General features: G+C 34.2%; 1 protein-coding gene across 1 annotated transcript in view; it reads right to left on the bottom strand.

Moving 5' to 3' along the window:
* The window catches only part of DACH1 (dachshund family transcription factor 1), a 411,464-nt gene that overhangs the window by 227,308 nt on the left and 168,453 nt on the right, over positions 1–15,703 (bottom strand). Inside the window, 1 exon segment of the mRNA XM_054701972.1 lies at positions 10,709–10,824. Within this exon segment, the coding sequence (XP_054557947.1) occupies positions 10,709–10,824 (116 nt within the window).

Raw genomic sequence — 15,703 nt, 5'->3', positions numbered from 1 at the left:
AAGGTCACATAGCTAACAATTGATGAAAAAGAGAATGAAAGCCAAATGTTTTATTTCCAAGTTAGGAATGTTTGAAAAATATATATCCTTTAAAAAAGAATCATAAACCCATTCATTGTATTATAAAATCAGCAAAAATATTGATAGAATCAAATCCACAATGATGTTCTCTAGGAATTAAGCTCATGTCAACTTTAATTAAAATCTGAAATTACATAAAAGATCTTGAAAGAGTGGGCCTCCCCGGTGGCGCAGCGGTTGAGCGCTGGGTTGCGAAGCTGCCCGCGGCCTCTGCGGCGCCGGTTCGATCCCCGGCTGCTCCCCGGCCACCGGAGGAGGGTCCCACATGGCGCGCAGACCTCTCCTGCCGCCCGCTGCTCCCCTCAGCAGTGTACTTCGGTCCTTCTGCCTGCTCTGCTCCCCACTCTGGCTCTGGTGAATTCTCTCACCCTCCCGCACTTCTGACTGTACCCAGTGCATGTGTAAACAGAACAAACAAACAAACAAATAAATAAATAAAACATGCCTCTATAAAAAAAAAAAAAAAAAAAAAAAAAAAAAGATCTTGAAAGAGTTTAGTCTATACATCCTTAGCTATATATAAACAAGTAAACATTACAAAAAGCTCTCACATTAATTATACTGGCTACTTCCTTAATGAAGTGCAAAAGTGTTTGCGTAATATGACTCAATTTATTGAATTAGGTTACAGTTTTATCATTTTAAAATCTGGCTTCATTGTTTACTTTACAGTATGTGTCAATTCATTTCCCACAATTAAATAGCACAGCATATAGCTGTAATCAATTGAAAGCAATCTCCATATTTAAGGTCTACTACCATTTGCACTGAGCATAATTCTGAAAGCAATATATGACAGTTTCAACATATATTATAACAGTAGCAATGGCATTTCATATCCATAAATATTATTTTGCCTACAAGTGAAAATTTATAAAAATAAGGCATTGTCATTAATTTCTTAAACGTAAACATATAATACCCAAATTTTAGTGTTAACTGCTTCTAAAAGGGATATATGCAGGGCACATTTTTGTAATTTGAGTAATTTGCCAAGTTCCTAAGAACTTCTTAAGACTTCCTAAACCGTGTGTACATTTTAAAAGTCACTAATGCAATGGAGCCAATGTGGTCATAAAAAGTGAGCAATACTATTTGGATTGGATTGTTTAATTAAAATAACAATTTATCTTCGCCTAGCTTCATCATTTTTAGAATGATGCTGTAAATTGTGTCATTGAACATTCATGGCAATTGAACTAGAAAAATAATTTTAATATAATGAAAGAATTCTTTTTTTTACAAGTAAAGGAAATAAAGGACAAAAATGTTTGGCTCAATTATTACTTTGTAAAAAGTTATCGAGAAACTACAAATCAGAACGATGAGATACAACCTCACACAGTAAAAATGGCCCATATCAAAAAAACATCAGAAACAACAAGTGCTGGAAATGGTGTGGAGAAAAAGGAGCCCTTGCACACATTGGTGAGAATGTAGACATTTCCAGGTCTTATGGGATTTTCTCAAAATATTAAAAGTAGTTCTACCACATGATCCAGCAATTCCACTTCTATGTTTCTACTTGAAAGATGATAATTCACTAATTCAAAGAGATATTTGTACACCTATGTTCACTGAGCCACTATTTGCAATAGCCAAGTTAGAGAAACAGCCTAAATTCACTATGATAGGTGTGTTGATAAAGAAAACGTAATATATATATATATATATATGCACAATGGAATACTGCTCAGCTATAAAAAATGAAATATTTTCATTTATAATAACATGGATGAAAATGGAAAGGATTATACTAAGTGGAATAAGTCAGATATAAGTCAGAAGGAAAAAGACAAATAGAAGATGATTTCATTCATATGTGAAATAAAGAAATGAAACAAAGGGAAAAAAAAAACTGGAAATCAGACTATAGAATGGAGGCTACCAGAGAAGGCTGGTAGGGGCCAGGGAGAAAATGGTTGAAGGGAATGGACTGTAGTGAAAGATTATGGTGATGTGAACTATAACCCTAAATCAATGCAATGCCATAAACCAATATTACCTCACTGAAAACAATAATAGTACATTTTTTTAAGTTTGCTCATTAAATAAATATATTGTTCATAACTCATACAAAATAAAAAGTGTTGTGTTTGGAAGATTTCTATGGCTTTCAGGAATTAACTTCTGAGGACTTTATTTTTTAACTTGAAAACTCACATCAATATAATTTATAGTATAGTTCAAGGTTTTTCACAAATGTCTTTAAGAGTTCATATCTTTGAACAACAATTCTGAAGTCTACTGGTTAAAATAACACATTTTTCCACTCCTAGTTCCAAATCAATCACAGCTATAAGTATTCCTTTATATTATATTGAGTGACTGTTATTTCCTCCTAGCTATTAATTCTACAGCTTTGGGCCCCTTCCTGGATTATTCATGAAATACTTATAAGTATCAATTGGAAAGAAAAGGTTTGTTAATTTACTCTCATCAAGTTTTATCCATAAGTTAACAATACTGACCATGCAAATCTGTTAAGAAATAGTATGAGAGCTTTTAAATATAAAAGTCATCTCAAAAGTAATGTTTCACACTATATTAAAAATAATGAAAAAATATAAGAAATCAAGAACCCAAAAAGTGGATACCCACTAGCTAGAAAGACACCATGTCAAATTTGGAAAAAAAATTATACAAATTAAAATAAAATAGAATCATCAATTTTTATAATTACAAGTAATCAAGATGGCCTTATTCTAATCTACTTCCCTCCAATGCAAAATCACCTTTAAGTTTTCCTAACTAAGAGGGGGAAATGGATGGCTGATAGGGAGAGTGAAAATTTTTTATATAGCTAGTATTTATTATGTACAATAGTCTATACAAATTATGAAATCTAAAAACAGTGGCTAACAAATTTTCATACCCGTTTCTTCATGAACTCTTCTGTTAATAGGAAAAGTCAAAGTTTTATTAGTAATAAGTTCCACACTTAGACAGTTTTCCTTCTAACAAGGTCTTTCTTATGGAAATCAATACAGTACTCACTGTAGTTACCTTACATCAGTTAGATTTTTATGCTCAAAGAAGCATAGCTCAAATCTAATCTCTCACCAATTTCGAGACCATCTGTAATTCTTCGTAAGACAACATCACTATCATTTCCAAAACCCTATCATCGAAGCTAGTCCTTTAATGTGCACCAGTTGTCAATGGCCTACAGACAACTCTTCTGCTATGACAGATAATAAATATTCCAGATGTCATCTGTATTGCAAAGTAAAATAGTATTGCTGATCCCTTGAACTGAACTTTATATTCCCATCCTTTAAGCTGAGGTTTATATCAGATCCTTCAGAATTTCTAGCCCAATGTTGGTTCATATGATTGAATAACTAAATAAAATACTCTGATGCGGGGCCTCCCTGGTGGTGCAAGAGGTTAAGACGCAACCCATGAAGCTATCTGCAGCCTATGCAGCACGAGTTCAATCCCCAGCCAGGAAGTTACCCACTTGGTGCAGCAGACCGCTCCTGTCTCGCCCACTGCTCCTCTCAGCAATGTATTTCAGTCAGTCTGTCTGTTCTGTTCCCCACTCTGTCACTGGTGAATCCTCTCATCACCCACAACTCTGGCCTATACTCCAATTCTTGTATGTATAAATAAATAAATCTTAAAAAATATCCTCTAATTTTTTTTTTTCATTCAGAATGCATTCAAATCTTGTCCTAACTTGATTCATGATTATGACAATAAATGTTTTAAGAAATTTTTCAAGGTCTTATTAATAGTGTTACCTTTCTTACATGTGATAATTTATCTACAAATAGAGATCTTAGCAATTCTGTTTCTTTGAGAAGAAGAGGGTAAAGTTGTAAAACTTATCCCAAAATGCTTAGAAGGAAGATCAAGAAAATCCAACATATGTGTCAATCCTTACAATAACAAACCTGGAGGACATCATTAAAGGAATGAGTTGTGGCAAATACAGTGAAAGAGACTGAACAAGTCTGTTCATTCTACAACATCATTAGAAATAGTAAAAATCTATCTATAGCAGAGTTAATATTTTCCCCGAATGAACATTTGTATTTCTCACTTTCTGTTAGAGAGGGTGAAAGGATGGCAAAAGCACTTCGCATTGGTCAAGAAATTGCAGTCGGCAATAAAAGACAACAGGTAATGTTAATATACCACCAAGGGATTAGATCCCTGTCTTGAGTCACAAAGAAATGGGTAAACCACAGAGTTCCAGGTAATCCATATACCATCCGCTATCATTATCAAAAGTTGACTTGTATATGATGTGCTTTTCTTAATGTAAATAAAACTTCTCTCCATGTTTATATAGGCGGCGTCACAATTACCGAAAAGTAAGCAAATGATACCTAACAATTAGTCAATTAAGGATATCAGTAACTTCATTACTGCAAATCCACTGAGGCAGAAGTATAAGTAGGCATTAGAGACTATAGAACTCGATAGAAACTTGGAAGAAACAAATTAGAGAAGAAAGGGTTGTAATTTCTTCTAATTAAATAGATGAGTGGGCTGTCCAGAAGTCCAGTAATATATGGTTATTTAATTAAATCTAAAAATATATCTTTCCCCTAAGAGCTTAGAAATAAAGCTTTGTATGAATTCCTGTGCTAGTACTATAACCAGAACATATTTTGATTTGACCGAAGGTGTTTGATTATAATGTATGTTACATATAGGTTTAAAGTAGATAAATACATTATCTAGCTACTCATACCAAAGCTATATGTATATCCAGCTAAATTATGAGCTATATATTTTTTCATATGTGTGTTAAATTAATTCTGTATCAAGATACTATAGATACACTGAGGATTCCAATCCTTAAAGACTATAAAATATCGTGTACAATGTGATGCATCTATGCAGGGATTTTAAAGACTAACATGTTCTCTATTGCTATTTCTCTAGATCATCAATTTAGCGATAAACGTTTCAATAATAATTGATTATAGTGCTTAAATATAGCCATCATAATCTCTAAAAAAACAAATAATGTCTTCCACTTACTTTGTACACCTCCTTAAGGCTCTAGACTCTTAATCTTTAACCTGGAGCTTAACCATTCACTAAAACATCAAATATTAAATTTGTATTTCTGAGGCATAATAATCCCTCTGAGAAATCCTTTGCTAACTATCCATTAGGCATATTCATTATACAAATGCCTATATTGAGTATCTGTTCTGTAGTGGGCAATATTCTGTATATTAGAACAGAAAAACGCACCCTATAGACCAAAACCTGTTTGGAGCAAGTCTACCAGTCCAATCTTGGACCTCTCACTATTTCACACTGAATGGCCAGCAAAGTACGGCCCAAATTCATGGAACCTGTGAATGCTACTTTACATGGAAAAAGATTCTTTGCAGATGTGATTATGTTAAGGACCTGAGATAGAAAGAATATCATTATTTTATGAATCCTAAATACAATGACAAAAGTCCTTACAAGACAGAGACAGATGCAGACTTTACACACACACACACACACACACACACACACACACACACACACACACACATGCAGAGAAGGCAGAAACTGGGGTGAGGCAGCTACATACCAAGGAATGCCTGGTAGTGACCACAAGAGCAAATCTACTAGGAAAGGAAAATTCCAGCAAGCCTCCTGAGGGAATGTGCCCCACTGATCCCTTGCTTTGAGCCCAGTGCTAATGATTTTAGACATTTAAAATTGAGAGAATAAGTTTTCACTTATTTAAGTTACCGATATATGTGGTAAATTGTAAGAGCAGCCATTGGAAACTAATAGTATCCAAGACAAGTTTTAAAACTAATTACATGATGAAGTCCAGTGTTTAGTCTGGATTTACAAAAAGGATCAAAGACATAATCTTTATTTTTCACTTCAAGAAAAATCTAAATGGGACATGCATGAAATACTAATAGGTTAAATGTACTACCTTTAAAATAGTTAATGACTATTTTGTCCCTGACATATAAATTTATGAAAAAACATACTCCATAAACGTAAAAGGTTTAAACAGCTTACACCATATTTACTCTTTGAGTAAGGCATTCTGTAGGTTATGTTCAATTTATTAATGAAGACAATCAATCCATTTATGACTGCTTCATCCGTGTTTTTTGTGTTATTCTTGAGTCTTCCCAGGGAATATTATATATTTATTATAATAAGCTTCTCAGCTATTGGACACATTTCCACAGTATTCCATGAGTTTTCTCCTCAGAAGTTGAAATGTTTGATGCATTTAAAGTGTTATAATTATATTACAAAAGGAGGTAATTTGGATGTCACTGCTGGTTAGTAACATTTAGCAATAAAAAAAGAATATAAACAAAAATGTTTCTGAATTATGATTATACAAGGAAATAGTTTCTTATAGTCCTTTCTGTTTTGTTTTGCTGATGTTAAGAATTATCAATGCAATTAACTTCTCAATTAGTATTGCCCTGATATATCATTTTTTCTAAAGAATGATAAAATTACATTTATAAGTTCTTAAGTTATAAGCATAGTACATATGTGTGTAAAATTACTGTTTTTATCCTGAATACATTTCAGTTATGTGTCTACAACATCACAGTGAGAAAAGAATATGTCCAAGAAGCAAAACTATTAATCATTTATTTTTTTTAATTTGAGTGTATGTAAAAATAAATTAAATACTGAATAATTTTCTTTTAATGTCAAATGCAAATATTTGGAACTCCCTGAATTACTCCTTAATACTTACATGAAAGCACTATTTCAAATTCAGTTTGCATTCTGCCCTAAAGATAAAATCAGAAAGTTGGCCAAATATACTATCCAAATTGCACTCCTGGCACTAGAGAGGACTATTTAGAATTTCTAAATAGACCTTTCCTAACTGTAAAATACACATGATTCTATAAAATATATGAATGCTATTGGAACTCTGTTGCTAGGATAACTTTATTCCAAGCTGGTATTTATTATCAAAAATGATTTATGGCATGTGCTCAATCCAAATAAATATAGGGAACACCACGGGAGGTATTGCGTTGTAAGACTCTACAAAGAGCTTCTTTTTTTCATTAACTTCCATTTCTGGTTGCTATGGAATCCAGTGACAACCATAAATTTTGGAAATTATCACCATCTGCCCACACCCACCTCTAAGGTTACACAAAAGCCCACTGAAGCAAACAAAATAACAAATAAATGAAAAGTTGATAAGCAATCTCATTTCTTTAATCAGAGATATCTAAATACATAATATTAGGTATGGGAAAAGACATTTAAAAAAATAAAGAGTGATTTTTTTTTCCCCTGAGAAAGCAGATGCCTCTAGAAAGAGCATTTAACTTTATTCATCTTGAAAAGAAAAAAATATGAGGAAATGATTAGGAACAAACTGATAGGTTTCTAAAAATTTAAAAAAAATTATAAATTTTATTTTTCACAGAACCAATTTTTGCAACTCTAAAGTTAAAATTACATTTGGTTTGTTTTTTAAATAGTAATACAGGAAGTACAAAGAACAGGTCAATATCTCTATGAAGGCTGCAATGCAAATCTTAGGAAGGATTTGAAATTTGGAGGATGGGGATTGTATTCTCTATTTTGTTGAGGTTTACATGGTTTTTGTTTTGCTAGTTGTAGAAACATGATTCCCAAGTCTTTTAAAGATGCCAATGTACAGAGACACTCGGAACCAAATTAATAAATTCCTAAACTCACAGATCAAAAATAATTGACATGTAATCAAATTAGTGTGTTTAATGTCAACAGACTTGATGTATAAGTTTTATCATTAAATTAAAAAATAAATATTGCTCTTCACCAACCCCATCTCAGGATAAAAAAAATAAAATTTTATTTTTCAAAAGAAAGCAGCAAATATAAAGTACAGGGATATAAAAAACTATTAATATTAAATCATATTCCCTCAGAACATTAATTACTTACTCCTTGGTAGAAAAATGTTAAACTTTTTTGAGAAATGCAACTCTTTAAGATCATTTTCAGTTAAAGCTATAAGAGAGTAAATAGCTCATTCTCTAAGGGATTTAATTATTCCTATTCCCTAAAATCTGAAATTCTCCATCTAGAAATTTTTATGTAAAAAGAAATCATATCTAATATAATAAGATAAAATTATTCATTTGTGGCTCTGAAAAGCTTCAAATCTGTGACTCAATGTTTAAAAATTGAAACTAAGTGTAATAGGATGTACTCAAAGCCATTCAGTGGTCTCCTTAGAAAACTGAATGGTCTGATACCCACAAGCTCAATCTAGTCTGCCTTCTTGATGAACCAAAATCTCCTCACCCTTTCCTGGAACATGATTTCTTTAGGTCTTTTTCAATATAATTCTTAATAAGCTAATGAGAAATTCTGGTTTCTGTGTTCATAACATATAAGAAAGAACAAAAGTGAAAAAAAAAATGTATAACGCTACTTTAAAAATGAATGTCCATAGGGCCTCCCCTGGTGGCGCAGTAGTTGAGCGCTGGGCTGCGAAGCTACCTGCAGCCTCTGCAGCACTGGTTCGATCCCCGGCCATAGGAGAGAGTCCCACATGACGCAACAGACCCCTCCTGCCGTGCCCGCTGCTCCCCTCAGCAGTGTATTTCTTCTTCAGTCTGTCTGTTCTGTTCCCTGCTCTGGCATCTCTCACCCTCCCGCACTTCTGACTGTACCCAGTGCTTGTATAAATAAATAAATAAATCTTAAAAAAAAAAAGACCCTAATTAAAAGTCTAATTTTAAAATCTTCATTGTTTCTGTTTACTTAGCAAGAAGTGTATATTTCAAAAAGAGTTCTATCAAAAATAACTATTTTGATTTTGAGGGTTTTTTAAAGATTTATTTATTTAGGCATATAAGAACTGGGGTACAGGCCAGAGGTATAGGAGGTGAGAGGATTCACCAGAGACAGAGTGTGGAACAGAACAGACAGACTGACTGAAATACACTGCTGAGGGGAGCAGCGGGCAAGACAGGAGAGGTTTGCTGTGCTAAATGCGGGTTAGCCCCCTGGACAGGGATCGAACTCGTGCTGAAGTAGCTGCAGATAGCTTCATGGGTTGTATCTTAACCCCTTGCACCACCAGGGAGGCCCTTGATTTTGAGTTTTAATGTGATCTTCAGTTATGTAGAAACTTTACTTATTGCAAAGTTAATTGTATGTATTAAATATCTGAGTTGTTGCTTTACTAAGATTCTGATGGCATCACCTTTTTTTCATCATTATTTGATAATGAAGTACTTTCTTCACCTTAAAAGAGTAAATGTTGGCAGGCAATTTGGAATCAGCTTTTCCCTATTTTAATACCAGTATATTCTGAACTACTTTCCACCAATAAGGTAGCTGGGATTAGTAATATGTGAAAGTTAATAGAAAGACCAAATGCAGAATAATCACTATTAAAGTGATTATTTTTAAAATCTCCAAAACACAGCTCACTGAGAATTAATTATATCACATATTCATCTGAAAAATTAGCACAAAAATATAACTCTTAATGAGAAGTTAAATTATTTACTATTAAAAATCTTTGGTACCTTTATGTAAAAAAAAAAAAAAACCTACATAAAATGAACAAATAGCTTCAATTTGAACTCAACATACATTTAATAAAAGGTCCACAAAGGTGAATAAACCATTCATATGCTGCCATAAAAATGAAGAAAAGTTAAAATTGTCATTGCTTTCAAGTAGCTTTCAATCCAATAAAGAATGTCAAAATCCGATAACATATAACATGATTATATTACAATATGGAGAAAGACAAGGGAAAAGGGAAAATAATGATATGGAAATTCAAAGAAAAAATGAAGACTCTTTCCTCCTCTTGCCAGTTTATGTTCTTTGTATTAGTTGTATTTCATAATTATAAATTTTTCTCTATATTCAATAAAATTCCATGATGGCAAGAATTAATGCAAATATTCTATGTTACCTAATATTATCAATATTATAATTTTAATTTGCTCATGGATCTGGATGAAACATGGAAAGTGGGCAAACGTGTGTGTGTGTGTGTGTGTGTGTGTGTGTGTGTAAATAAAAGAATCCATGAACACATCCAGGTAGTGAAATGCAAATGAGGTATTTTGGGATGTGGTATACTACTAAATTGTTCATGGAATCAAGCTTATGTGGTCAACACTGTTTTTTCACTTGTAACTTTTCAAAATTTTAGTAATAAACATTCTTCAAATGTGTCTAAAGAAAATGTATTCACATTCTAATTTCAGAAAAATTAAAAGATTTCTAATTGACATAGTTACTGCATTTGGTTTGGATGCACTTCAATCTATCTCAAATGATTGTGGGAGGAAAAATGATTAGAACTCAGAGACTTGAGTTTGGATAACCCCTGGCAGTTACCAGCTGATTGACCTTGGGAAAGTCACTGATTATCTCTGAGTTGTGACTCATAACAGGAAAAATATTATATTTTAATATTAGTGAGAGGATTGATCAGCATAACTCCTAGCACTGTGCCCAATTAAGCTTCTTTCATTTTATTTTAAAGAATGCAGTTTTGAAGTAAATTTTTATCATTAACATTGTGGAAAAAAACCTAACTGATGGGTGCAAATATCTTCATAAACATCAGTTCATGTAAAAGCCATGGCACTGGCTGATTTTTAGTATTTTTGGCATATGTAAGTAGTGCTCTTACCTGTTGGTGGGATTATCCCAGGAGACATGAGGCCAGGGACAGAATGTGGCATGATATGAGAATTCTCTGGGGAGGTGACACTTTGAGTCCTCTTCGGAGGCCTTCCAGGTCTAGAACTGAAACAAATAAACAAAAAATTTTTACAATTAAGCTGTTGTCTTACACATCATTTCAAAGTTGTTTCAAGTGGTAACATGGACTGTAAATAAATTTGTTTCAAGGACGGTTGCTTTTGCAGTTAGATGTAATAGACTTCCATCACTAATTAGATTACATGCTGAATTCATTTTCCTCATTGAAGATCAGCCACTCTTGATGCATAATTCATAGCCTGCACCTCGTTACCTGCTTCTTCATATTAATATCTATACACAGTTTGAATTGCCTCGTTTGCATATGCTAAAGTTCTGCATGCAGCCTTCAGCACGAAAATTATGCACTAACTTGTAATAATTATTACAGTCAGCCTGCTATTGATTTATGAGACTTTTAAAAACCAAATATGTGTAGTACTTGTAATGAATGATATTTTAAGGTTCTTCAGGAAATTAAAAGGCAATGGCTGCCTAAGGAAATGTTCTGCTTGTTTGATTTAATACTACAGTTAGCTGGGAGGTGGAATGAAAGAGTGATTCAGACCTATAGCACATTTTTCGATGATATGTTTTATTACTTCGCACTGCTAGCCTGATATCTAGATGATAAATGACAATACATATCTAATGTGTGAAAAGGTCTTGCAATTTCTTTATTTTTTGTCATTTAAAAGATAAGTCAAGTTATCATTTAACCCTTATTTGATTTAAATGAACAGCTTCACTAGTTGCCTTATTTTAAAATACTAAAATATGTTGGAAGATTTAGGATTATTAGTAGGACATCATTGAAGAAACTGCTATGTTTAGCATCATATACCAGCCTTTAAGGTAAATAAAAATACTTTGTGTTTCTCTTTTACATGACTATTACATGACATTAACTTTAAAATTACACAAACAGAAGGTGAGGGAGAAACAAGTATTCATCATTCTTGTATGAGAATAACATGAAGAGCAGATTACTGATTTTTGAAATAAACATCCTTTACATTACATTTCCACTTTCTGCCTCTGTATCATGAATGTGCTTTTATGAAATACTTTTCCATCATATATTTGGTCAATATGCACCTACATATATTAAAACCTCCAGAAACAGAATTCATAAGTTAGCATTTCCATGTTAGCCTCAGCTAACATCAAAAGATTCAAAAAGACCCTACGTTCATTGTTTAGTACAAACAGTATAGGCAGCAATGCAGGTGTTCAATAAATAATTATTAAGTACTTGCTGTTTTCACAATAGTGCACTGTGGAGGTTAATTTAGGAGAATGAGTTCTTAGTCTTCAGGAACTTATACTCTTGTCAACGGGGCCAAATATGGTACATAAATACTTATGCTTCAAATCCTAATGTGCAGTGGCATAAGAAAGTTGTAATCGGAATACAAATTGGAAGTGAAGCTAGAAGATGATACTTCCACGTTGAGGAGAGAAACTCTGGTGGCAGAAGCACTAAAAGGGGGTTTTGAAGGACAAGTTAGACATGGAGAAGAAAGGATGGAAGGAAAGGTCATTTGAGAGAGATTGTAAGAAAGGATGGAAACATGAAAATGTATGGATGTACAAGATTATTTCCAACGAATTGAAAGAAGATAAGTGAGAAATAGAAATGGAGATGAGAAATAAAGAAGAGGAGACTCTGCCTGGGAACAGATCCTGAATCACTTGGGACCGAGAGCAAGGAGACTATATTTGCTTTGCTAGCCAATACTCTTCTGCATAATATTGTGAAATATCTCTCTAGTTTCTTCCTATTCATCATTACTATTTTTCATCCTCATTTGGCTCTTTAACTCCTATTATTTCCACAAGTCAATCAACAACCCTCTGATAGTCTCCATTCTCCCTGAGTTATCTCTTCTATCATCATCACTTAGATAGTAAGAAATAATAGCTAAATATACATCTACAACCTAGATCTTCATCATGGGATTCAGACAGATTAATGTCCATCTACCGGAAATCTCTGCTTGGATGCTCTATAATAATCTAAGACTCAGCTTGTCCAAAACCAAATTCAGCATCTTCCCCATTAAAACTTACTTCTCTTTCCCTGGTTCAGCAAAACAGCACCTAATTGACGAAACTGAAAGTCCAGTACTCAGCAGAGTTGTTTCCTTCCCTTGTATACTTGAATATCACACCAACGGAGTTCTACACATATACCTCTCTGCCTCTATCCCCACTCCCATCTTTCAGATCAATCACTCTTATTTGATCTACTATCACAGCTTTCCAAACTCTTCTAAGACATACTTTAGCTTTGTGCCACTCCACAGTCTAGTGTCTATTAGAGAACTCTTCATTTTAGTCTCTGAAGAATTTTTCTAAAATGAAAATATGATCCTGTTTTCCATTTGCTTACAGATGACAACAGTTCCCTACAGTATTTTTTTTTTAAGATTTATTTTATTTATACAAGAACCAGGGCACAGGCCAGATGTGTGGGAGAGTGAGGGGATTCACCAGAGACAGAGCAAGGAACAGAACAGGCAGACTGACAAAACACACTGCTGAGGGGAGCGGCGGGCATGGCAGGAGAGGTCTGCCCCGCCATGTGGGTTGCTCCAAGACTAGCGGGGATCAAACTGGCACTGCAGAGGCTGTGGTGGACAGCTTCCCAGCACTGCGCTCAACCTCCTGCACCACCAGGGAGGCCCCATCCCTTCAGTATTCACACACTCTTCTTAAAAAGGCGTCAATGTTTCCCAATACTTGGTCCTGCCTGTTTTTCCAATCCTTTTGTTCCTCCATTAATGATTTATATTAGGCACTACTGAATTTAACAATTTTCTGCATCATTTTGATCCCTATTACACTACCTTTTCCACAGATTACCTAGTTTCCCACCAACACCAGGCTTATCTTCATTTCACCAGTTTAAACCTTAAAGATTCTCCTTACTAATCACTTCTAATGAATATTCCTCTTTGCACCGTGTTGAACAACTCTAGCACAGTTCTTTCTGTGCTGATTATAGTATTCTGTTTGTTTGACTCCCAAGACTGTATGGCATAAAGTATATAAAATCTGTTGTTTAGTACTTAAAACTTAAGACCTGGTCAACCATATGTATTTAAATAAATGTTAAGCATTCATTAAGCACTTTCCTCCAAATTCTTCAAGTACCCTACTTCGTGTATTCCAGCAGTCTCCAAGTTCCCAAGAAAAGTTGAAAAAGCTGGGATTCCGAGTCTAAAGATAAAGCTAAGTATACATATGAAGCCGAAAGACAAAGGAGGCATTGGATGACGATCGCAAATAAAACATCATGAAGAATGGGTGAGGGGGAAGAAAGGAAGTTGAATTAGAAACTTAGCTTTTAATTGGCTTTGTTTTTAAAGAAAATGAACCTGTTCAGGACTACCTCATGACTCAGGCCACAGGAGATGTCCTCACTATCCTCACCTTGAAGTAGAAGTCAGGCTACCAAGTAGGAACACTATTTCTTGCTGTGTTTAGAATATACCCTGGGGGCTCCTTTCACTCTAGATATCTCCTGCCCAATCTATCATTTTGCCTCCAATTCCAACAATAGAGATTTACTGCATTCAGATTATAAACTCTAAGATCTTTTAAACCTTCCATTAAAATGCAAATACTCTGGGTGATGGTAACACCTTAAAGCCATCAACTAACACCCTACTGAGAATTAGTTACAATTAGAGGAGAGCCAAGATTTAAGTTATCTATGCAAACAATGGAGGTACCTGGAAGCAATTTAGAAGGAAACTTGTCTATTAGATATTTGCCTAGGAATATAGGCAAATGGAACCCCACCCCCCTTGGAGTCATATATGATCTTGTTTGACAGGATGTTAGAAATTTCATTAACAAAACTTGCCTCTTTCCTTATGATACTTTATGCCACTTTGAGTATGGAAAGGTAACCTAATAGCATAATACTGGAATATTAAAAGTACTTTAAGCAGAGCTTTAGAAAACTTCTAAAAGAATATATGTAGTATTGTGGCAAGAAGTACAGGCTATATTGTCTTGCTAGATCTTGATTTAAATGCTAGCTTTACCAGGTTCCTAGAAGGTGTGACCTTGAACTAGCTACCTAACTTATTTGAAAATCTGATTAAATAAGGATTTTTTTTTTTAAGTGTGCTTGCTTTTTTTGTTAGGAATAAGTGGTTCTTGGAAAGAAAAACAAAAACTTAACTGAAAAGAGGAAATGAAACAATTAGCAGAAGCTTTCTCTTACAGAATGATCAATTGTCTCAATAGTAGTAGCCTTCAAGCCTCCTTTTCTACAAAGACAACAAAACCTTACCCCAGGGGATCAGAGCAGAGGAACTCTACTATTTCCAATCAAAGCAGAAGACCTCAGTTAAATAAATTATTACCATTAGTAGCTTGAATGAAATCAAAATTTATGACTTTGGCAACGGTTTTTGCCAGATTTATACATGAGCCATAGTGCAGACTTCAGGATGTTCAACCATCTGCATTGAGAGATTTGAGCAATGGCTTAGGGATGTCTGTAGCCACATTTAATATTTCACTTAATTAAGACTCTACCCAGGCACACCCTTTACTGTAGCTAGGAATAAAAGTTTGTTGTTTTTTTTTCCCCTGAGACAAATCACTGGGTAGATTCTTTCCTTAGTTCGCATCATGAAATCAATCTCATGTTTATTTCTGTCTCTTTCTTATAACTGTCTAATATTTAGCAACTCTTCCTAGTCCATTTGTTAGGGGGAAAGGATGTCCTGAGATAATTCCATACAGGCTTTGTGGACTCCATCCCAACTACAGACCAAGGCCATCAAGACATTGGGAAAGACAAATCCCATCACCATCAAAGGGAAGGTTGCTGGGACCTGAGGATGGAGTTAAGCAGCCAGGTTTGATATAAAACCAGACATGTGGGCCTTGGGCTCTCCCT

This window comes from Talpa occidentalis, unplaced genomic scaffold, assembly GCF_014898055.3.
Source record: "Talpa occidentalis isolate TD23 unplaced genomic scaffold, MPIMG_talOcc4v2.1 talOcc4.5, whole genome shotgun sequence".
NCBI lineage: Eukaryota > Metazoa > Chordata > Mammalia > Eulipotyphla > Talpidae > Talpa > Talpa occidentalis.
Note: the sequence above shows the minus strand (reverse complement) of the source record. Positions and strands in the feature narration are given on the sequence as shown.